At 36.5% G+C, this 25,056-nt stretch overlaps 2 protein-coding genes across 17 annotated transcripts in view; one reads left to right on the top strand and one right to left on the bottom strand.

The window, feature by feature from the left end:
• The window catches only part of CACNA1C (calcium voltage-gated channel subunit alpha1 C), a 479,128-nt gene extending 465,212 nt beyond the window's left edge, over positions 1 to 13,916 (bottom strand). For 8 of the 16 annotated variants that reach the window (XM_048945378.1, XM_048945402.1, XM_048945412.1 and 5 more), the window contains exon 1: positions 8,928 to 13,900. In XM_048945378.1, coding sequence (XP_048801335.1) covers positions 8,928 to 9,057 — 130 coding nt within the window. In that variant the 5' untranslated portion in view covers positions 9,058 to 13,900. Of the gene's footprint in view, positions 1 to 8,927 lie in introns of all 16 variants that reach the window. The other 8 variants (XM_048945488.1, XM_048945383.1, XM_048945421.1 and 5 more) reach the window with 4 other exon arrangements.
• The window catches only part of DCP1B (decapping mRNA 1B), a 41,341-nt gene that overhangs the window by 1,755 nt on the left and 14,530 nt on the right, over positions 1 to 25,056 (top strand). The window contains exons 3-5 of the mRNA XM_048945550.1: positions 1,450 to 1,577; positions 19,867 to 19,933; positions 22,146 to 22,281. Of these exons, the coding sequence (XP_048801507.1) occupies positions 1,450 to 1,577; positions 19,867 to 19,933; positions 22,146 to 22,281 (331 nt within the window). The remainder of the gene's footprint in view (positions 1 to 1,449; positions 1,578 to 19,866; positions 19,934 to 22,145; positions 22,282 to 25,056) is intronic.

Genomic DNA, 25,056 nt, shown 5'->3' with positions numbered 1-25,056 from the left:
AAGCATTTCCTTGTAGCACTGTTAAAATCAGAAAATGACATAGTGAGCACATCTTGCAGTAGCTGATGGGATGGGATGCTGAAGAAGAAACTTTCTCTTTCAGTGTTTATTTTTGAGGAACTGGTAGGAAAACTGAGGAAACAAGAGACTGTTTTCAGAGGGCAAGAGGTGTGTGAGTAAAATGGCAAATGGACAGGAAGGCCCAGGAGACTGAGCTTTGTGTGGAGTGGGAAGGGTGGAATTAATCTTTTGAGTTCTCTTGTACCAGCAGTTGAAATTGTCATCAATAACTTTTCTAAACTTCATTAAGGTAAATGAGGGGGAATAAAAAGGTTACCATTGCAAAAGGAAAGAGCTGGCCCTTGATTTTGTTAGCAGTAGCTAGCGGTAGCTGGTTGCATGCTGCAAAACAGAGGTATTTGTCTGGTATGTTGGATTTAAACCTTCAGAACTTGACAACATGTCACCTGACGTGTTGTATCTGTGATCTTTCATCATGCTGTTTTGTTGGCAGAGGAAGTTTCCATTTACAGCGGAGATTGCTATCCTTCCTGCCATGTAGGTGACTACAGCAAACAAGTTGTGAACAACATTATACAGGGCCTTTCCCACCAGTTTTATTTCTTGTGGCTTTGAGCAATGTTATAAAATCATGTTACGTCATAAACGTTGCCAACAGACTGCAGGTTGGAGTCTGCTGATGTTGCTTTGTTGCTTTTTATTACTGCTATGAGAATGTAACATGGCTCTTCTGCTGGAGCTGATTTTTATCACGAGTTGAAGCTTTGCAAATTCTGAGGAAGGGTCAAAAATCAGGCTTCCCACTGAGTTAGTACCAATGGAAGTTCATTCTTGTAACTTAAGTACTGATTGGATTCTTGTTAAGGGTTCTGCTTGTTTCATTTCCTATTGCATCTTACTCTCCACTGCAGGTCCCCATGCTTTAGATTTCTTAGATGTCCACCAACAGGCATTTACCAGAGATGGCAATTTTACCAAATGTTTAAGCATCACAATATACTTTTGTCAAATACGAAAGTAATGTCTCCTGTCAGGATGGTAATAGGTTTAACACCTGACATTAATAAAAACTGTCTAACTGCTTGAACTGTAACCACCATAGGCAATTGTCACAATTTTTTCACTTACATTTTAGATAGGTTTTTCAGTATTGTCCACAATTGCTACTTGAAGGTTAGTGATGATAATAAATATAATTGCAATAATCAAATATGCAGTGCTCCTTGCTTATTTCTGAATGTAATCATCATTTTCTACAAGAAATTATGGTTGGAAAATGTGATGCTAGTGATCTGGGACAAAATGAGAATTTTATACTATCTGTGAGTGGGGAAAAAATGCATTTTAGAGGACCATGCAACAGAGAAAACCACAGTAATTCCTTTTTTTTTTCTTGACTTGATGTGATTTCTACTTGATAATTTTCAGATCAGCTTCTCCAAGGCATGGCTTCACAATTATGAACAGGCTGAGCATGGAAAATCGAACGGAACCAATTACTAAAGACCTTGATTTCCAGCTGCAGGACCCTTTTCTACTTTACAGAAATGCCAGATGTAAGTATGTGATATGTTGAGTTAAATGTTGAAGAGGTGAGCTCTTCCTCAGCATCTATTCTTAGTTGAGGTAATTAGATTAGAGTTTAGCTTTAAAGGGCTGGAACTGGCTGGTTAACATTTACAATTGAAGGAGTATATTTTGCTCATTGACATGCAGAAAGAGTTGTTAAGTGCTACCTGAAATGCCACTGTTGAAAAGGAAGTCACTTTAAACTGGCAAATAACAGACTTCTGTGGCCCCATGTACATGATGGGTGTAGAGACTCATAGACATGCGTTGTATGTTCTGAATATACTCTGGTCAGTGCTGGGATATCTTGTCCTAATACAAGCCCACTGAAGATTGGAATAATCCTTGTGAGCTGTGTAAGGGTAAACAAATGCAGCTAGTTCAAGCCTCTGTGCTCCAGCTCTGATGCACTGTCCTTAGAGCATCTTAGAAGGTGGGTTACTTCCCAACTATTATGGGAAACAATGACGCTGTGACGCTAAGCCTAATTTAAACTCCAATGAAAGATGAAGTTATTACTGTGGGCTGTATGTTTGTCTTGCATAATTGTCGAACCTCTATACAAGCATGCATCTGGCAAATTCAGAAATGAGTGGAAGACATGAAAAAGCTGTGCTTTTACACACAGATAGACACAGACTGTGATAATGTGCAATTGTATAAGAACAAACAGTTATAAATATGCAAGTTTATATTTGTACTTGGAAATAGAGCTATAGTATGATCTATATTTTGTTCTTGATGCATAAAAGTACATTGCAAAAAATCCTTATGTGAAATGTATTGCAGAAGTGTTCCCTCTGGATGAAGTAAAAGCAGAGGAAATTGATGGCATACAAAGCAGCGCAGTTTGATAATCTGCTAGACCTTTTTATTTCATAAACTTAATTTGGAGTTGGCATGTATATCAAGAGGGAATTCTACCACATAGTGTTGTTTCTACCACATAGTATGCGTGAGCAATAGAGATGGCATTTTAAATAATCTAAATGAAACTTCTATTTCCAAGAGCATTTGGTGGGCTGAAAAACAGCCCACAGTTTAAATTTGCTATCTGAAATTCCCCAAAAAGCTGAAAAGAAACACAGACATCTCCAGGCTAACCTAGGCTATCAGGATTCTAAATACTTTTCTGAGACTTTTCTCCTATGTGATTATGAAAACTTTCCTATGTATACGTAATCTATTTTTGTCTTGTTTTGAAATTCCAGCAGGAATTTGTATATGTATGTATACCTGCTTTTTGAAGCCTGATCTATTAATTCTTTCTTTTTGTTGAGGCAATTAGCAATAAGAATAATTAGAAGTTATCATAATTATACTGGCATGAAGAAAGACAGTCTTCAGTCCAAATACTGCATATAAACTGATCTATTTAGGAGAAAAATCTGGGGGCTTTGGAGAGAAGTATAAGCCATTTGTTCACTAAGAGATGTCATAATTATAGATTTGCACAGTCTCAAATACAGGTACTAACATGCTTCTGATAACACATCTTGGCATTTTATTGGTTAATTGTGCAACAGCAAAATGCAGAAGGCTGATTTTTTTGGGCTCTGCATAGACAGTGATTCCTTTTGGAGTAGGATTTGAAAATGTGTTATCCATCAGCTTTTACAAAGCTCAGAGTGCTTTGTTGGTGTCTTTTTGCACTTCTGTGCAATTTTATTAAATCTTCCTGTGTTCATAAACACACTAAAGGACTCCCCTTCACTTGGTAAGGTAATATTCCCTTCTGCTAGGAGACGTTGTAGATCTGTACTACAAAGCTGCAGCATTTTGAGTGTAATGTTAGAGATCAAATGCAAGAGTTGTAGTAGACAAACTAAGGAGGATTGGAGCACAAAAGTGAAAAGGATGTCCTTGGAGGCAAACTACTGTGCTGGTTTTAGCTGGAAGAGAGTTAATTTTCCTTGCATAGTGCTATGTTTTGGATTTGTGACCCCAGCTCTTGTGATTGTTGAGTATCTGGTATAGTTGCTTTCTCACATAAGAGGACTTGTATTATCTGTCCCGCCCAATGTTTTGCAAGTTCTAGTTTTCTGATCTTGTTATATTGCATCTATCGTCTTAGAAAAATTGTTTTGCATCCAATATATTATTGCAGTAGAAAAAAAAGCTTTCTAAAACCATATTAAAGTAAATTTTATTAATAATTAAGAAACTTTTGATCTTTCACTTTCTTATGCTTCAAACTTCTCCTGTTGGTCCATTGTTCTTGGTAATCAAGAATTGAAATACTATCTAAGAACCCTTTTCAGATGCCTGTAGTCTGTTCACAGGTCTTTGGGGGTTGGTGTTGGGATCCATGCAAGTAAACGAGTGCACTGATCCACTCTTTCACAGAAAAGTTTGGTTTGGAAAATCTAGTCAGGCAGGTGTAAGAGTTATTCATTTCAAAGCCAAAAGAGTTAGATACAGGTTATAGCATGTTTAATGCCAGAAGAAATCTTTAATTCCAACAAGAAACAAACAGCACATCAGTCAAATAAGTGAGATGGCCTTCCAATACTTGAAGAGAGCATTTAAATAGGAGGGGCAACAGCTGTTTATGAGGGTGGATAGTGATAAGACAAGGGGGAATCGAAATTGAGAGGGGGACAGTTTAGGTTAGATATTAGGAGGAAGTTTTTCACACAGAGGGTGGTGACACACTGGAACAGGTTGCCCAAGGAGGCTGTGGATGCCCCATCCCTGGAGGCATTCAAGGCCAGGCTGGATGTGGCTCTGGGCAGCCTGGTCTGGTGGTTGGTGACCCTGCACATAGCAGGGGGTTGAAACTAGGTGATCATTGTGGTCCTTTTCAAACCAGGCCATTCTATGATTCTGCAAAATATGTTCCATGTTATTTGTAGACATTGGTAGTTAACCACAGTTTCAGATACTTTCTGCGTGCAAATAAGACAGTACTGCTTTTTTTATCATCTAATGATTTCAAAAATGTAAAGTATTTCCTGGATTATATATTTGAGTAATCTTATCTACGTAATTAATACTTTTTTCCTTAACCTTTGGTGGTGCTCATTGCAGAAAAAGAACATTTGGAACCTCTTGCTTGAAGCTTGATGTTGGTTAATGTGATATAGTTCAGAAAAATGCATAACTGTAAATTGTTGGGTGAAATAACTTCAGTTCCTCCTTCTAGCAGTGGTCAACTATACAGTAATTTACTTGCAACTGTTCCCAATGGTGTATTTTGTACTAGGTGTATGAGATTGTATGCTGGGCTAGCAAATTATTTCTTATGTTGACTGATGTACAATTTCATCACTGAATACTGTTTTTCATGCTTATTGAACATGGGGTACTTGAGGAAAGTTGCATATGTTAGAGCTCAGTACACCTTGTGTGTTTCAGCTGCCAGAAAAAGATACCAGATCCAGCTTATAAGGAGCTTGTATGCCAGTTACCACTGCTGATTATTGTACTACAGGAAGTGGAGAAAGAAACTTTGGAAGCTCTACAAATAGTCTCACCAATTCTACAAATAGAATCTGACCAGATTCTGTGCCCATTTGTGCATTCTGTGTCATATTTGTAGCAAGGCCTTTGGTCATGCTGTCTATTAAAATTGAAAGTGAATGAAGCTTTCTAGCCAGATGTGACATATTCTGTTGAATATCAGGTTTTGCACAAGTCCAGGAAGTGCTACACAGGCAGATCAGACGTGCTTGCTTCTCATAAAGGTGCCTCGTAATAATTTCAGTTTAACTTGCCACCTTCTGTTTGTCAGAACCCTGAACAACTGACATCATTTTTCTAGATTTCTATACTGCAAAGACTTCTGGTAGACGAGACTGGAAGTTTGCCAAAGAAGTAGCTTAAACTTTGTCATGGGTGGTTTCTATTGCTGCTATTGTTTTTTCTCCCTCCTATGTCATAACTATTTTTACATGATTTTTTTTTCCCCAAATGTAGGTTTGTGTTTCAAGGCAAATGATTGTAAAATGTTAGGAAAAGGTAACTGTATATATATTTCTTAAACTTTTCATCTGTAGATTCTGCGTTGCAGCATACTAGAGCACTCTCAAACAGAAGAATTCATCGTCTTGGGACACTAATTCGGGTCCCTTTCGTTAACTCTTCCAATGTTTATATATTGTTATAAATATATACTGAATAGCTAATGTGTCCTGATTCTGTAGGCATGTTGGAAGACTCATTGATCCTTCAGGTAGACTAATGGTAACATTTTTCTTGTAAGGAGCAGCTTGATTAGAAGAGTACGAGAAGTTTACTTCCCAAGATAAAAGAGGAGACCACAGTAGTAGAATTTGGGTGATGTGTAAAACTGAATATAGCATGAATAAGTGTCTGCTTTACCCTGAAATTTATTCTTGTTCTGTCATAGATTATATATTCTATAATTCAGTATTATAAATCTCTTCTTGCTAACCAGATTTGGCTGATTTTTTTTCTAAAAGCTTGCCTGGATCAACCACTGACGTTTGCTTAGAATACAAATTTGTGTGTTTTACCTGAGGTACTGTCCTTGGGAGACATTTTTGTCTTGGAAAAAAGTAGCTCCTCCTCCTTTCCCTTCTACCACCTCTCCTTTGATCAGTAATAAAAATTCATCCTGCCTCCAGCTGGGCAGGAGCAGCAGCTGAGGTCAGGATTGTTCTCCAGGGATATTCTTTACCTCTGATTGAAACCTTGGTTTTGCTGAGAACATTCAAATCCTAATGTTTTATATTAAAATAATATCCTAACAGATGTTATTTTTCCTTTTTGAAAGGAAAATATTCATATCAAAAGTACATTAACATTGCAGTGTTGCTTCTAAAATCAGAAAATTAAGTTGACTGACAGGATTGACTGTCACGTTACATGCATGTTTTTAAAAACCTTTTTTAGCATCTGTGTGGCTTAAGTGTCTTATAGTTCATTGTATATGCAAATTTTTTCAAAGCAAACTTATCCCTCCTTCTGTTTTATTTACTTGTCTGTTGCATAGTGACTATAAATTTTTGGTTATTTTTCTTTTCTGTATGAGGTTCTGTCTTCCTTGCAACTGCTTGCAGAAATTATCTGTTCTTAGCCTGGTCTATAAAAGCATATGTGAAAGCATTATTACTTTGCTATATTTCCTGCTTAGTGCCTTCCTTTGTGTTCTGTGGTATGCTATTGTGCTTTAAAAAAATAAAAAATCAAAATATCAGGAAGAATAATCTACCCCTTTAGGAATGACATAGGTTTTACTTAGCACTTTTATGCTTAGAACCATAAAGTAGGTGTGCTTCTATATTAAATGTTGGCATTTCTGTCTCATATTCAAATTTTCAAGGGTACCTACAAGTCCTTAATGCTTACTTATAGAGATGTAAAAACAATATGATAACTTTATGGCATAATTAAACTGTATTTTGTATGCAAGCATAGATGGGCGTACAGCAGTGCTAGCCTAAGAAAGGAGACTTTTAAGGCCAGGAGTCCTGATCTTTTCTCTAGCAATTAGCTAGCATGCCTGTTTTAGAGTATTCAGTCAGATGCATCTGGTTTTGAAATCTGTTGCTAAACTGCTTGATGCTATGGAAATTGGATTGGATTTTTATGTAGTGTGACCTCTGAAAGGGGACAGGATGATTTGGTTGTTTATTTATTAAGAAAAGATGTGTTTGTGTGTGTGTATGCAGAAATCACTGCAAAAATAAATAATGAGCAGGTATTGGTTGATCCTGTTTTCCAGTACGCAGGATTTTTTGTGCTTATCATGAAAACTAAGTGTAGTTCAATGATTGCAAATTGAGGTTTTTAGAGTTTGGATCAAGAGGTGGAATTGTATGATTCTATTTTGTTTTTTTTTCTGTTTGTTTTTTTTTGTTGTTGTTGTTTTAAACAAAACTCTTTGTGCTTGTGTTTCTGAAGTGTTTTTTCTTTCTTTCTTTTTTTCTTATTCAACACCCTTTCCTACAGATACAGTGTATTTATTTTTCAGTGGAAATTGAAGACCTTATCCTTAAGGCATCTGCTCTGATGGATAAAACCATATTCCTTTTCACCCTGCCCAATTCAGCTCAGTTACACAGGGCTTCAATTAAGACTTATAGGACATTTTTGTTGTTTCCTCCTCACGCTTCCTACCTTAAGGATTTGATTGCAGTTGTGGAAGACTTTGGCCATGAAGAGCAAACAGTTTAGAACACTTTGTGTTTGTGAATTTGGTTTTCTCAAGATAGTAGGTCTTGCAGCCATGATGACTGCAGCCATCTTCTTGCTCTAACAGTTTCAGTCATGATGATGGTGGTAAAAAGTACAAGGACAGAAGTGCAGTACTGCTAATGTAGATTTTTGACTATGTAGAATGATGGATTCTGATTTGAGTATATATCATGAGGAAAAATAATTAGTCTAAGGAGATAAGGTAACAAAGTTTTTTAGTAGTTTTTAGTGGCTGATAATTATTCTGAATATGGTGGAATTATTTGCTGTTCAGGCAAGCAAATTGGTAGGAAAAATGTATGAAATAGAATTAAAAGCATCTTTCAAGCATCCTGCAATTGTGGATTGTATTCTGAACAGAAAGGAAGGAGTCTCACTGTTTGTATCTGCTAAGCGGTCTTTGCTTCCCATTTATGGATATTGTCACATAAGCAACATATTAGCTGGTCTGGACGTTTACTGCTGAGAGTGTACTGCAAGCACTGGGAATTCCGGACATCTCTTCAAGATAAGATAGGCATATGATGCAGTAAAACTCAAGAGTTAAAGTTGAAGCAGATTTTTTTTTTTACTTTTAGAGAGTGTTATCTTCACATGACTACCTATATACCCTGTCTTTCACACCCTCCACCTTGTACAGCATAAAATACTGGATGTTTCCAGGCCAGTGTAAATGCATTCTGCAATTGAAAATATTGTAGAACTAGTTGGTTTTTAGAGTTCACTCCCATACACAGTAGACATCTGTATCTATAGAGGTCACTCCCTTTACACAATAGGTATCTATTTCATATGTTAAGCTTTAGTATGTTCTAAATCTCTTAGCCTCTTTACTTTCTGTTCCTTATACCTGTGTGCCTTTCTTTTTCCTTTAGTTTTTGCTCCAGTGTGAAAGTGGAAGTGAAAAAGGAACTTTCAACAGATGCTCAAAAGACAGCATGTTAACAAGAGAAGCTGTCTGCTCAACTCCACAGATGTGACAATTACCAAAATTCCCTAAGTATTGTCACACACACAGGCATTTTCAGTACCTTATCCCCAACTATTTACCGACATTACTAGTGTTATTTCATACATCATACAGACTGCTCTATTTATGTAGAAAGGGAATACTTATCTAAGCAGACAGTTACCAGTACGGTTTGCATGCACACAAATCTGAATTGCTCCCTTACCTCCAGGTTTGATGTAGAAGCAGTTGAGCTGAGTTTCATGCACCAGCTTCCCCTTGTACTTGGTTTCAGATTCCCCTTGCTGGTGGCTGGATAGCGGTTGGTATGCTTGCCGAACAAAGGCTTGAAACATGTTTTAAAATTCCAAGAAGCGTTGAAACCACTGAGTTGAATATATTTTCCCAATATAAAGGAGGTAAATTCCTTTTAGACGATTGTTTCCTAATGCAGCTATTGTATGTAATAGCCTTGCGCAGAACTTAAAAACCAAAAACCAGAGCTACTGACAACTTGGTCCTTTCATCTAAAAACTACTTTTTAGCTCTCTGAAGCCTCCACAATATCTATCTTGCTCTTCCTTTCCTTGCTCCTCACTCCTAATCCTTTTCTTGTATTGTGTTCCTTATGTTCTGTTGGTGCCTTCTCCTCCCCTTGCCGTTTTTCAGGAAAACTTTTTCAGGACTGAGAAGTGGAGATAATGGGCGCCATCCACCCGTCAGCTCGTCACCTCACCGAGCCATGGCGATCTCTGGTTTCTGTATATCAGCACGGACTTCTCTGATAATATCCTCTTGTGTTTGAAAAAAATAGGTTTGTCTAGCAAGGGGTGGACTTCAGTCCTGACATAGCCAGAAAACTTCTCTTGGAATGTGAGCTTGCTCACTCTCGCTCTTTTATGTGTGTGTGTATATATATAAAAATATTTGTAACCTTCTCTCAAAACACAAAAGATAAATATAGGAACAAGTGTATCCCACAGTGCATATACAAGCTGCCCACTTCTGTCTATTACTGATTTAATACAAGCTCTTGAGTGCCTCATCAGCTCGGTCTTCGTCAAAACAAGCCTTAAATCAGAAATAAGCAATATTCTTCAATTGCAGGAGGAGAAAAAGAAATCCTTCACAAGTATAAGATAGCATACCCTTTAAAGGACAAGGAATGTGTTACATACAGAAAGCCGGTGTTACTGTTCCAGTGGAATTCCACTAAGGCTGCAAACGCAATGCTGCTTTTTTGTCTCAAGTGGCATACAAACTACTAAGTGTGTTGGAATTAGTATTTGGTATCTGCTCTACTTTAACGATTATGGTTGCAGTTCCTTTGTTATTTTGCAGTGCAGAACTTGTCGTGGTAAAATTTGATAAAATATTAAATCTCAATGGAGTAAAATATTTTTTTAGTCAGTCTTCACCAAAAATGTGGCTTGTACCTGCTGGCTTCATTATTTTGGTTGAATGTACTCCTAAGCCTTTTAGAGCCTCTTCCAGTAATCCTTTTGCATAGCAGAGAGATTATTTATATGAATAAAAGCAGCCAGAGATCCTGTAGCCAGGAAGAAAAAAAAGTGATGCAAGACACATGCTTTGGGTCAGAAGTCAACAACAGAGGAACTATAAAGGTTCTTCCTGTGAATCATCTGGTGCTGCTCATTGTCTTAGACAGGATATAGATTTTAAGTTTGATGAATTCCACCAATTTTTTTCTCTCTGCCAAACAAACTGCCTTTCTGTAAAATTTCAGGTTTATTTGCTTTTCGACACACAGTACTAAATCCTCTACACAGGAATGCGTAGCATCTCTTACTAGACAGGTTTTCGTAATTATAAAAGAACTAACAGTGTATTTTTATTTAAAGTATGGTACCTGCGTGCCGTGCTTCATTTCTTTTTTAATTGACATCTCTTTACTTTTGTGGTATTTTTATGTTTTTCCTGTCTTCTCTCTCGTTAACATTTTGTATGTCCTTATTTATATACAGAAAACAAAGTTAAGGTTTAGATGGACGCTAAGAGTTAAAAGCAGGAGGGGATAGAATGGGGAAGCAAAAGATGATTATGAATGTTTTATTCCAGAAGGACTGTGCACATGATGTAATACTTCTGAAGCAAATTCAAATGATGCACTTTCACTTTCTGTATGAAAATATGCCGTTGCTGTAATGAAAATCACCCAGTGCACAACTGCAGTTTTTAATCTGAATGGAAACGTACCTCTAAATTCCATACTCAGCTACTCATAAATTGTAGGGTATATACCCCAGTGCTGCTTCAGTATTTTGAAATCTCTAACTGCTAATAGAAAATTAATTTGATTATTTGTAATGCTTTCACCTGTTGGACTACATGCTTGAAACATTTTAACAGTTTAAATTATTTTTGTCATAACAAACTCGATCTCAGAAGTATGTTCTTGTTTTTCCCACTGCACAAGAACCCGCACTTGTGTTGGAAGAAAGTAGAAAAGTCACTGGATTGCTATGGTAATCTGAACAATTAACTTCAGTAGTTAGAATTGTTTTTAAAAGGTGTGCATATATTTGGTAAAATAAAGAAGCAATAAGGTAGTTCAGAGAGATGGCATTTGTGTCTTTATGAAAGAAACTATGCAGTTGCAACTTTCACAAAAAAATAGGTCATAAGGTATGCTTTAAACTGTCTTTTTTTTTAAATTAAAATCCAAATGATAAGATGTAATGATCCTTCCATTTTGAACAAATAAAAGTGCAGCGGTCATACATGAGTGATAAATGCTACAAGGTGCAGATGTCTATTGAAGCCTAACCTGAAAGTACAGCCTGCTCACAAGTTCTGACACAGTAAAGCCATTTACTACTAGACAAAGTATTAAGTATATTCCAGTTGTGGTAGGTAAATGGCTTTACTGTGTCCATTGAACTGTATTGTATTTTCTAAAAATCAGATATATTTAAAAATTTGTAACAGCAATACAGAAAAAGGTGTTATTTCAGTGAGTGTTGCAGCTGACTAAAGCAAAAGGAATTGCGACAGAGAAATAGAGACTGTTAATGTGTTGAATATAACATGTTAACAGGCTGTGAAAAATCAGCAAAAGCAAATATTTAAGAGATGCTGTAAATATGAATATTTGGGATGTCAGAAAGAGTAGTTCACTTTATAGTTACTTACTTCTACATGGTTTTTGTATTTCAGAAATGAAGAGATAGTGTAGGAAAAATGAGGAAGTTGCTTGTCCCTAAAATGGTGGCATGTACAAAATGTACAAATGAGAAGATGAATTTTAAAAAGAAACTTGGATGTATTATGATATTTTTAGATGTCAATTGTTACAAGAACAAAGGTGTGTATATATTCAGACAGTTTAGACTTTTGTTGTTGCAAATTAACATTTTAAGATCTTTCAGGTTAGCAAATATATTTTCAGTCATTTGGGGTCATCAATCTGATTAATAGTATATACTCAGGCTTCAGGGAAAAGAAATTATATGCTATTGAACACCTTTTTAAAGTTTAAATATTCTTTGTTCTTTTTTATTGAGGGGGAAAAAATATATATATATAAATGACATCAGCGTAGTTTGGAAAGCGACTTGCCCTTGAACTTGACTGTAGCTCTGGAAATAAAGATTTACTTTGTCCCATGGCAGGTACATCAGAGATGCACATTGGAAACGTATTCCTCTGTTTGACTAAATCATAAATGAATATTCAAATCCATCTGTGTCCTCTGCCACACCACAGTGTGTGTTATTTACAGTGGAGAAAGCTTTATTGTAACAGGACCGAGTCCCTGGATACTCAACTGCAGTTGCCGCTTTCCTTAACCTAGTGGAAAGCAGGATGGAAATATAAAGACAAGACATTGAAAAGGCAAGGGCAGAACTCCTTTGTATTCTTTGAAATATAAACAAGCTTTCTTCTGGATGGAAAAGCAACGTCATAACCTTTTTGATTGCAGAGTGTTCTCATTGCTCTTAGCTACTGCTGGGCATGATTCTGTACAAAGAGTCGAGAGCCTAATTTCTAATTTCCTCTCTTTTACTTGTGGTGATGATATGTTATTGTAAGCTTTTCTGCTCATAGAAGTTATAGATATATATTTAGTGTGGATTTGTGTAATTGCATTTTGTGTTCTGTTCTCATCATTCATGTAGATGAGGGTCTGACTTCATTTCAGTGTGCACTGAAGACCTTTTTAATGATTTGTAGCCTAGATAATAGGGCACTGCTAAGCTAGTAGGAGTCGTAGTTTTAGATGTTGAGGAGTTAAACTTCTTTTCAACTAAGCTGTCCTCTGGTGAGATTCTTTTTTTCACAGGAAGGTTGCTTTTGTTGATTTAGAATTTTGGGGCTGACTTTTTAGCCTTGCGAAAGACTTCTTTGCTTAATTTTTCAAAGTCAGTGTCTATCATATTTCTATATCAAAAACAGAATGATAACTTCACCCACCATGTGTTTGTCTTAACATTTCTTTGCATGGAGCGTATATGCTCCTTGAACGAGACTCTGTAATTATTTCCATTACAAAAAGCAGTGGAGCTCCGTTCCCTTCGATGTTTCAGAAGTCTATTGTGAAGAAGTAATGCAAACCAATTGTTGCTGAAGAGCAATTTATAAGAACAATAAAGGATTTATTAAGAACAACTTCTTATTTAAGAAATTGATAGCCTGGCCCCTAGAGACAGACTTCCTGCCTCAATTTCAGTGTCGTGAATCATCATGATTTAAAAATTACTTGGAAATGATGTTGCAATGACAGGGGATACAAGTGGAAAAAAAGTGCACTGGGCCAGATGGATCATAACGTAGATTCTATTCCTGTGTCATGACCAAAATAACTTGTTGCATCATAAGAACACAATTTTAAGGTAAATGTTGCAAATTGAGTTTGGGATCTTTTTCAAACAGTAAAGAAGCCGCTGATGAACTCTTGCATCTGCTGAGCTTTATGGGAATAAATGGAGCATTGGGATTTAAAGTTTCCTACAAAGCTAGCATAATTTTAGTTTTGAAACTATTTAACGGACATTCTAGTCAGTCATTCTTTTGATTGCTACAGAGTCGATGGGGGTTTTTGGTTGTTTTTTGTTTTGTATTGTTTTGCTTTCTTTTATTTTCCAATATATTTGATTAAAAATCTGCCTGAAGTCAGGCTGTCTCCATAGATTAGAGCAGATATGATTTTATAACCATCAGAATATTTTGTGGCACTATATCTGGACATCTATGAGTTGGTCAGCCAAATTGCCTGACTGGTGGAAGGTTATAGGAATATTTAAAAGTCCATTTAAAAAAAAAAAAAAAAAAAAAGTGTTTAAGATATAAGCAGACAATGGTTGGGAGCCTGTTCTTGACTTTTAGTGTTACCAGTCACTCTCCATTCTCTAACCAACTGTCCTGGTTCTGTCCCTCCCAGCTTTTCTGCTCCCCAGCCCCCTTGCTAGCAGGACTATCTTATCAACAGTTATAAATATCTAATGGTCAGGAGTCAAGTGGATGAGGCCAGGCTCTTTTCAGTGATGCCTGAAAGAGCATCTAAAGATGCTAAAGACCAGAGCAGGGGGCAATGGGCACAAACTGGAATACTGGAAGTTCCATCTGAACACAAGGGAATACTTATTTTGAGGGTGACAGAGCGCCGGAACAGGCTGCTCAGAGAGGTTGTGGAGTCTCCTCTGAAGATATTCAAAACCCACGTGGACATTTTCCTTTGGAACCTGTTGTAAGGAACATGAATTAGCAGGGGGTTGGACTGATTATCTTGAGAGGTCGCTTCCAACCTTTGTAATTCTGTGAAACATCATTGGGTTTGCACAGCAAATACCATTCCTTTCCTTGGCTGTATAAAAGTCACCCAGATTATGGAACCAGGGACATTATCAGCTTTTAAATGAAAGAGCAAGCGTTCAGTACTTTGACAGATATGTTTCTTTCCCCAGTTTTTTAGGAACTGAAGTTAAGCTCATATCAAAACACAGTTTTATGTTGATTGAAAATTCTTGTACTGCTTCAGTTTCTTGGCATTTTTGTGCTTAGGATGCTGTGAAAATGTTGATTTCTGAGAATTTCCAGAAACAACAAGATAAATCTAATCTCTATTCCCAGTGTTAAGTAACAAAGGCATTTGTTTTATTTATGTTTATTTATATTTACTGCTTTCTACAGCAGAAAGAAAGGAGACCTGAGGGGTGTGATCCTGTTTATATGCCACATCATTATGGTGTTGTTTTTTTTCTTAGTATTTTGTTCAAGCTAAACAAAACGTTGCATTTAAAAAGCTGCAAAATTGAACTCTCCTAAACTAACAGATGCCGAAGTTAAGGTTGTTGGTGCAATCTCCCTTTTTTACTCACAGAATTTTAAATTCTATGATCATAATCTTCTACAGTAAAGACTTGCTTCAGTCACTGAACAGTCTGAACAGTGTTCATGTGGAGTGGCTACTCAGAATTCTGTTTCTTCTTCATTACTTACATGTGGGCTTCTTGCTTTATCGTCTGCTGTGGAAGTTCTGTAGCAGGGACAGAACTATTGGTTGTTTTTCTTTTGCTGTTGTCTGTGACACTCGTCAATATAATAGCTGATAACTTGTTGCACTTTGATGGATTAGAAGTATTATTTTTTCTATTTTACAATTGGGATCATGGGGCATAGTAGTTAAAATCACAGAGATCCATTGAGTGCACTGTGTGACTTTAAATTATTCTGGTGCAATTTTTCCAATATATTTATCATTCATATGTTCAAAACCGCTTCCTACAGACTTCAGCTGCGTTTGTAAGTAGCTGGTGTTTTTGCAGGTCATGCCCTCAGATCTTACACTCAGGTTTAGGATTTCACATCAAGAACTGAATGTGAAGCATACACGCTCAGTGACAGCCACTTATGATGACATTTCACAACTTGCGTACCATTGCATAATATCTGAGGGATGGCGTCAGAGATGGTATTCAGCTTTCAGAGACAGAGTGCAGCTGACTTAACTGCAGATATTTTAAACCCTCTTTCCTTTGTTGCAATCCTGTTTTGCTTTATCCTGTGGAGCAGGATGTTGAGCTTGAGTGGGCCAAGTCTCCTGTACTTGAGCCTGAGCAAAGTGCATTGAACATCATGTGGCTATATAGTAATCTTAAATACTCTATTGCAGGTAAAGGGATTGCATTTGCCTTAGAGTAAAATGTCTTAAGTCACGTTTTAAGTTACGAACTCATTGATTGTATGACCTACAGTTGGGTCTTTTTTGCAGTAGGTCTGGCAAAATTGATGATGCAATATTTGAGTATGTACTAGAAGAAGAAATCTACCTTTTTAAAATTCAGAAATTCTAAAGATCAATATTCCTTAATTTTAATTATGCTTTCAACTGGATAATTTAAGTAACCTATTTATTCTAGTTCAATATTAACTGTATTTTGTTGATTTGATAGCTGTATTGTGTCTTTCTAGTACTACTTAATCTTGTTAACAGTGTTACAACTTTGGTGCCTCTTTTCCCCTTTCTGTAATCAATTCATTATTAAATCTCATTTCTTTTAGTAAATCAAATGAGTTGGGAGCTGTTGAACGTGGATGACCAAATGTATGCCATCTTGTCAGTATAAAAGTCTCTTTTTATTGGTCTTTTGTTAGCTATTTTTAATGTGGCTTTCCCGCTTGGGGAACAAAAGATACTTGATTTTGATTTGTCCTTTCTTTGTTTTTTATGGTACTCTCTTCCTTGATAACTTGATAGCTGAAGCAGGGCCTAAAAATGACATAATATTTCTTCTTTTATGCTGCAGTGGAAGACTCTGCTTTGTACCTCTACCATTTATTGATTCACTGTTAAGATGTGAATGTTTTAGCAAAATTACCATTACCACTCTACAGATTATATTTAGGTCTGGTTTTCTGTTTTTTCAACAGTCTGATAAGATGGAGGGTGGATAAGAAAATAATCTCTTTAGTTTTAATCCCAGTGAAACAGTGCTTTCATGGTTCTAGAAAGCCTGCAGTGAAATTTGCACTGTATGTCTGTTTATCTTTTTTGTTAGTGGAGAGCATTCCAGGTTCCTAGCTTGACAGTTGCAGTTTGTAATCATCTCAGTTTCTTTTGCTAGTCATGGATTTTCACGCATTGTCATACATAAAAGAAAAGCTTGCCATTTTGTGTTCATCATTAATGAGGAACGTGATCATCAGGAGATGTTTTTTACTTCTTTCATTTCCATTTTTGTTTCTGTAAGTATAGCAGGATGAATTGTATGAATTTACATCATGGTTAGCTAAGGTGATGAGCAGCCAGTATGAAAACATGAGTTAGCATATTTGGGGTACGTGGTATCTCAGATCACCAGCAAAGTATTGTCTCCTCACTGGTACATTGTTCTCCCATGCGTGAAAGCATTTAGAGTACACTGTGCTGCAACAAATGGAGCACCTGCATGATTCTTTCTCAGTGTACTTCTGAAGTATTCATCTGTTCTGTCTGGACTGATGGAGCAAGTGTGGAAGGGAGAAAAAGAGGATTCCCTGCTTCTGGAAGATCTTGCTGCTGAATGGGAAAGTTGTATGCTCAGCAGATGTGGGTTTTCTGTCTCAAGATTCTTCCAGCTGTGCTTCTTTGTCTGGGTTGCAAGTACCTTTTGATTGAGGTGAGAAATCGTGTGTGCCTTTGTGTGTATACCAGTACGGAGGGGATGATATTCTGCATCAAGAGTGATTCGATGGTGAAGGCAGGTATATGTATCTGCTATATACTGGCTTTAAGCTTGGCTTAAAATGTGATTTATTGTTGCATTGGTGGCTTGCTTTGGTGGGCCACTTTAATGATAATTAGTATCCTTGTGCTGTAATCTGAAATGGTTGTGCATTTGTATGAGTCGCATTTCAAACTATTAGCTGTCACTTTATAAAATCTGAAGGGCCATTACTTAGGAGTAGTCAGACAGTTCACTTGTGTTGGTCTCCAAATTGAGATAAACTAGCTTGTGTCTGCTTTTGATTCCAGCCTTTAAACTTGTAATGACCAGAAGTACTGCAGTATTTCTGCAGGACTGACAGGTTTCAATTTTATCAAATATTCATAAATAGCCTCTGACATGTTTGGTCAACTGGCCAAAAACTGAAGCTGTTCAACCTATCTTGCACATTCAGTGATGTTTTATCAGTACTGTTCTACACTGGAGATTCTCTTATAACAAAGAAGAATCTTGATTAATTAAAAGGATTTTGACTTGTCAAACTACTACACTGTTGCACTGAATTTTATGGCTGTGGTATGGACAACACTAAAAGATCATAAAATATTCCCATATGTTGAGTTAGAAAGATGTGTAGTTTTGCATTACAGGACAGTATATTGCTAATTATTCACATATTTTTCATAATTATTCACATATTTTTCTACAGTGAAGTAGATGGTATTGTTAAATTATTGATGGTATATGTAAAAATAATAATGTCTATTTTAAAGGCATATTGATATTAACGTCCATGTTATAAAAAGGTAGTGATCTAGGTACTTCAGCTCGTTTGTTGGACATTTGTATGTGGATCTTAGAACCACTGAGGCATATTGTTACCTGTGATTTTTATGGTGAATAACAGAAATCATGATCAAACTTCTGAAAATTTAGCCATGAAAAGGATATATATATATATTATGAATATATATATATATAGAAATATATATATAGAGAGAGAAATATATATATTATGGGAGGTACTTATTGTCTGTCTACAGGATAGCTTTTTAAATGCTTTTCAACACTTTTTTTTCTGTATTAAATAGTTGAATTATTTTTGGCTGTATCAAAGACAACACGTGGCTGAAAATTAGAGGGGAAATGGTGATAAGTACTACACTTCTGTCTTGCAAACAGCTGCACATGCAGTTTCTTTTCAAATATTAACAAAGCTAACTTATACTTTATATGTCATGGGTTTGTTCTTTGGAACTGCAGGAGCGATTGCTTTTGTATTCCTCTGATGCAAGGAAATATTGCATGATCAGTGTTGGTGTTGTAATTCTTTTTAAACAGATACTCTATCCACTTCCTCTCCTTGCAAATAGAATCTAGCCCCTAATGTGTTGGAAGGCATGCTAGAAACTGCCTTATCTTACATTAAAGGAAGCTTTTGCTACAGTATAGTAGGAGGGGAAGAAGGAGAGAAACAGGGTGGTTACCTATTTGCTTCCTTCAGGTATAAGGAGAATGCATAGGTTTCACAAGGTTACAGAGGGATTGCAGGGTGCAGAGGGGAAGGTCTGTGTTTACCCTGTAGGTAAGATAGGCTTCTTCCTATCCTTTCTCTCAGCAAATTTGTACCTGAGGTTAAAATTGAAAAATATGGATGGATCGTTCACGAGAATATGACTGGACAATGTTACACATTTATTCCCAGGCTAACAGGAACTGTATAATAAGGTGGTGGGTGGAAAAAGCTCTTTGTTTATGGTGATTGTGAAAGCTAGCTAACTAGCTACAGCTCCATTATGGCTATTGCCACGATGGTGGTTAAGTAGAGTGTACATGGGAGAATTTTGAACTGTTAGTACACATAAATCTTGTTGCTGGACAAAGCTGCAGGTACTAACTTTTGTGGAAGTCAGAATCAGAAGTCTGAATTTAGATAAAGATTTTCTAATCCTGATGTTGGATACAGATAATAACTTGTGGGGGTTAAACTAGTTGATAAAATTACAGGAAATCCACGAGGAAGTAGAGATGTGTTCATACCACCATAACAACTTTGACGGTATATGAGATAAGCCCCATGGTTGTTGAAAACTGAACACGTCTTGCATGTATTTCTGTGCATCACTGCTTGCAGTACTTAGCCCCTGGGATCTAATCGTTATGATATGACAACTGGGAAATTCAATGAGGACAAGTCATTAAGGGGAAAAATGACAAGCCTCTGTTTTAGTGTTTTGAAGAAAAGGATCTGAGGTACCTTTGCCTGCAACCAGGGTTCAAGAACTTGTAATGTACATTCTTAGGTACACCTTTCGATCCTTTTTGATTTTGCTGGAGAATTTGAGGTGTCATTTTTATAGAAGGGGAAATAAAGAAATAAAAACTAAAACTTACAGGTCACAAGGCTGTATATTTAGGTATCTAGCAGGCAGAACTGCTATCAGGTAGAAATGCTGTTTGAGAAGATGCTCATAGTTTGTGTTTGATGTGCATTTACAGTGTCCATATATGGGATTTGGTTTTATGATAAGGAAGAATGCCAAAGAATTGCAGAGCTCATGAAAAAGTAAGTGACGGGTAAACAAGACTTTGTGCTTTTTTTTATGTATGTATTTCTGTACATACATGCACATTATATTACTAGGATGGCTGTACCTTTCTACTTAAAACCTGCTCGTATAGAATTTGTTGCAAGTAAAATTGTCTCACACCTGCATTTTATATATTCAGAAATAATTGCAGGACTTTTTCCATAATTTGCAATGCAGGTTTCTAGCTACATCAAAGTGTAAAAGTTCATCTGAATTGTTTCTTGATAATTCAGAGATCTGTTCTATACAGTTGTATTCGTTGGGAGGCGTTAATGCGTTTCTCAGTTTGGGAAGCTTTCCTTCTTTTATCAATGTAAGTATGGAATATCATGAAGGAATGCTGCAATAATACCGTTTATTGTTTTTATCCTTTTTCTACATCATGGTTGATTTCTTCTTTCTTTCTTTCTTTCTTACCAGTATGTAAAGAATCCACTTTGCTTTAGGATTATAAAGAAAGGCTTTAATTAGCTTCGAATTCATAACTCTTATATACATATTAAGAATATTTTATGTTACACAACCTTAATACTGCAATGAAACAGGAGATCAGAATTACGTACAAAACTGTATTAAGCTTACAACATAATGGATAGCTTTTTAACTAACAACACAGTGGCTATTTTAGTCACTGTCACTGCTTTTTCTATTTGTCCAGGTTCTCATTCTGTTTTTCCCTCTGCTTGATCTAATGACTGCCTTGTTTGCAACGTTTCCTTTCTTAAGACTACTTTCTACAGGTTTTCATGCTTGCTTGGAAGAGGAAGGAGCTGAAATCCTACAGATTTTATCAACGTATATAATCTGCTTTTTTTTTCCTTTTTTTTAGAGGCATAATGTGGAGTATATGTAGGAAAGGGACAGTGTAGGAATGGACACTTTAGATGTAGTAGTTGTCTGTGGTATAGAGGGTTGGGCTTACCATTGTGTCACAGTTCATGTAAGGGATAGGAAGAGGAATGATTTAGAGGTCAGTCCTTGTCATCACAGAAAAGCCATGAGAAACTGATAGAGTCAAGCCAACATCATTAGATACTAACAGGGTGCAATGTGAAAGCATAGTCAGAGCTGTGAATCTTTCCTTTTCATGTCATCTATACCAATCTTAACAGCCTGGTTAGCAAACATGTTTCTGTAGCCGGAAGCATGCTGAAGAAGTGACATCAATTCTGATTGCCAAAGTATCAAGTGCCCATTTTCATGTCCTACAATTCAAGTCCAAACAAGGACTCATCTTGTTGCAAGGATGTGCTCATCATTGCACATCTCAATCCACAGCAAAGTGCGTTGATTCTTCTGCCACTGTGTTTCAGATTGGACTTGTTCCAAAATACTGGATGGGAAGTTAGTCATGTTTCCCATATATCTCTTTTTAAAGAACTGCCTGCTGCTTTACATTTTGCAGTGACAAAACATTGTTAAACACTGACTGTAACAGTGGTGGGGTTTTGTTTGGGTTTTTTTTTGCTTTTGCTCTACGTTCTGCAGCGCTAAACTGACTTGGTTATGACCCAAGGAATAATTGATGGGGATGAATTTCCAGAAATAAGCAGTGAACCCTAGGAAACCCATTTTTTTGACAGCTAATTTTAGTTAACTAGCTCAAGCTTCAGTTGGTGGTGATTAGGTACTCTCAAACTGGTAATTTACCACAATAAAAACTAGTTTGCAGAGAATTCATGCTATTGTAAACCACGTGTAGTGGTTTATAATAGTGGTGTTGCACATAGATTAAAAAAAAAAAAACAACCTGTCATTCAGCCAATTGGCTGTGTGTTTTAATTCTCAGCATTCTACAATAATAATAAAACAGCTGGGGCAGGAAATTGGTCATTTGCTGGTAGTTAATGACTGATTTGCTTGTGTTTGCCATCCTTTATCACCAGGAGGACTGAATAACGTTGTATGTTCCCTGCTCCTTCTGGGTATGGAAATTGTGACTGAGTTATGGAAATTTTAGGGTATGACCTAGTCTATTCAAGATTGAAGAAAATGTTTCTTGCACCTGGTCAAATTATGCTTTATTATAGATATTTAAATAGAGATTTTTAACTGTATTGTTATGTAATTTGGGAGGTGGGGAAATTAAAATACTTCTTTTAAATTCTTGTAAAGTAGTTGTAGTGAAACTTCTTATATTTTACCTGTTTTTGTCTTGTGTGTTCTCCTCTCACCTCCTGTTTTCAGCCTAACTCAGCAAGAGCAATTGAAAGCACAGCAGGGCACAGGAACAGGAGTGTCCCCTATGGTCACGAATTCTGCTAATAACAAAGAAGTGGATATCTTACGGATGCTTACCAAGGCCAAAGATGAGTACACTAAGGTGAGATTTGCTATCTCTAAGATCTCAGCTTTTGTTTTTTGGTGATCCTGCGTTGCTAATTTGCTCAAACTTTACATTTTAAAAGTTTTTATTCTGTAAACTAATTTTACTTGAAGTTAAACTAATTTTTTTGACAGAATGCTCTGTTGTTTTGTGGAAGTATGTATGTTTTGTCAGTTTTCTAAAGATTGAAAAGAACTGAATTCTGTCAGTAACTCCTGAAAGGAGAACATGAATGAGATTTGATTATTTGATGAATGCTAGGGTGTAAGAGCAAGTCTAAATTGGCTTTTGTTTTGACCTTGTGCTTTCAGTACCTGAAATTTGTGTCCCCTTTTTAGGGTGAAATATTCAAAACTGCTAATAGATTCTGTGATTTGCACAAATGATTTACCTTAGGGGAAGCCTTTAACATTGAACTTACTGCCTTTAGCTGCAGTTATTGTCTACCTTAGACACTACTGGAAGTAAATGAAAAGGTTGAAATCTAGTGTGATCCCATATGCTGCATTGGTCTTCTGAGGCTTCTAAACCACAGAGTAACTAATGGACTAATAATGTTCTCTATTATTGGATAATCAAAAATGTCTTGCTTTAGGGAATAGAGATTTAATAATTTTAACTATTCATATATATGCTGCAAATTGTTTCAGAGCCTGCTATTTCAAGTATTTCATGTGTATTGCCATGCAGTAATAAAGATCATTACGTAAGTGCTAAGAGTCTAGAAATATGTATGTTTTAAACATAAGCGTAACAAAAAAAAAGTTCACTTTCTGAAATATGACATATTGTCCTCAAATAAGAACTATTTGAGTTATGGTAATGTCTATGCCCTTCTTATGTTGGTATAGTTTATTTTGAAACTAGGATCTCTTTTGTTTGTAATAAGGATTTAATGTATTCATAGTCAACAAACGCTTCCAGCTCCTGCTGTCTTTTTCTTTTTTATTATTTTTAAACTGAATTGGCATCTAGTCTTGGAATAAAAGGGATTTGATTACTTAAATGTTTCATAATATAATTTTACTAAATGCCTTAAAAATGGAAAGCCTGAAAAATATTAGACTGTCATTGGATACTATGAGAAGGATGTAGTACATGTTTTAAAAGTTACCTTTCACTTCTGCATGAACACTCAGCAAATCAAGATCAAGGAAAGGAAATTCTAGATCTGTGTTTTATAGTTTCTTGATTTTATTTGTTTTTTTTTCTGCAGCTAAGATCTTTACCAGATTTGTGTCTTACTTCATCTTTAATCTTTCTGCTGATAGGGAAATAACATGAAAACTTTTCCACCTGGGACATTTTGAGTGCTATTATCTGACTTCTTATGAATTGTGTGCTTTTTCTTGCTTGGTTGGTAACACAGAATTAGGAAGGGCATGAAAGATAAAGGCAATGACAGCTATTGTTGTATTTTATGTCAATATGTTCCATAGCAATTGTCCTTTTCAGCTCCTTATGACATTTACTTCCCTGTTGACGTATGTCTTAAAGTTTACAATGCTAACATGCTGAGATGAGTTATGAATTATGCTGTTCTTTCTGAATTCCATTTGATTTCAGAAAATAAGGTGCTTTAAATTGTTGTGAGCCTCAAGATAAGAATATCATTTTTTTCCAAGCATCTAAGGAATTCTACTTCATTTTTAAATCCTAGGATATTATTTTTAAAATCTGATGAGAAGTGTTTTTAGGAGGCCTGATCATGATGGCTAGGAAGATAAACAGTTGAAGAGCTGCTAGGATACAGAAAAAGTACACCAAAACGTGTTGCTCCTTAACCATTGTGCCTTGCCTTGTACTACAAGATAGAGTGGTTTTAGCTCTGTGCAACCCTGTTCCTTGATTGCATTCACCCATTTAATTCACTGTCCTTTGATCTGTGAGATGTCAGATGAGGTGCATAAGCTTTGTCTGGTTGATGTGAGCAGAGTAACTGAAGCTTCGTTCTTCATTACTGAGGACACAAACATTTGATAAGAACATCTTGTCTGGTAGTGAGCAGAGGCTTCTTGGTTTTTATTTCTGTTGATTGCTTCTTCACTGTCTTTGAGCAAAATACTCCAGTGACGCTGCCCTGTTTGAACAGAAATAGAGTTTCTAAGTTTTCAGTTGTCCTAATAGTTTTTGGTTTGTTAGCAGTATGAAAGACTTGATAGTAGCTCATCACCTCCCCAGAAGGCCTGTCCTTCCTAGGGACACAGTGCTATACTCAGGCTGGATGATGCAAACTGTATGCTACTAATCTTGAATGGTCTGAGTGGGGTGTGAATGTCTTCCTTAAGGAGGGCTCTGTCTGAATATCCTTGTTGCTGCTTCTCTCTTTAAAGACTGTTCTTGTCCTCCAGCTTTTCTTTTCTGCAGAGCACCTTGCTCATTTTCATGTGTCTGCTCACTAATATCTTCTTGTGGTTGCTTTACATCAGCTAGACATTTCCAGGGATTCTCCACATTTAAGTTTGTGAAGCTTCAAAGTTCTCTGTTGCTTTCTGTGTAGCTGACCTACATAGCTCTACTAAATCCCATCAAATCTTGGCTGAGAGTTTTTTCCTGATATCAAGCCTTCTTGCATCTTGTTTTTGTACTTGAGAGGTCTTTGCAGCTTGTTTCTCAGTCAGATTTCAGCTACAGACCATGAGATGATGATGTGACATGGCGTTTGCTTCTGGACAGCTGCACTGCTTATGGTACCATGCTTGACCATTCCCTGATTTCTTCTGGCAATGTCCTGTTCAGCTTGTGCCTCATATTGCACAGGTAGACTATGAA

This window comes from Lagopus muta, chromosome 1 (assembly GCF_023343835.1).
Source record: "Lagopus muta isolate bLagMut1 chromosome 1, bLagMut1 primary, whole genome shotgun sequence".
In the NCBI taxonomy this organism is placed as follows: Eukaryota; Metazoa; Chordata; class Aves; order Galliformes; family Phasianidae; genus Lagopus; species Lagopus muta.
This window is presented reverse-complemented; position numbering and strand designations above follow the sequence as displayed.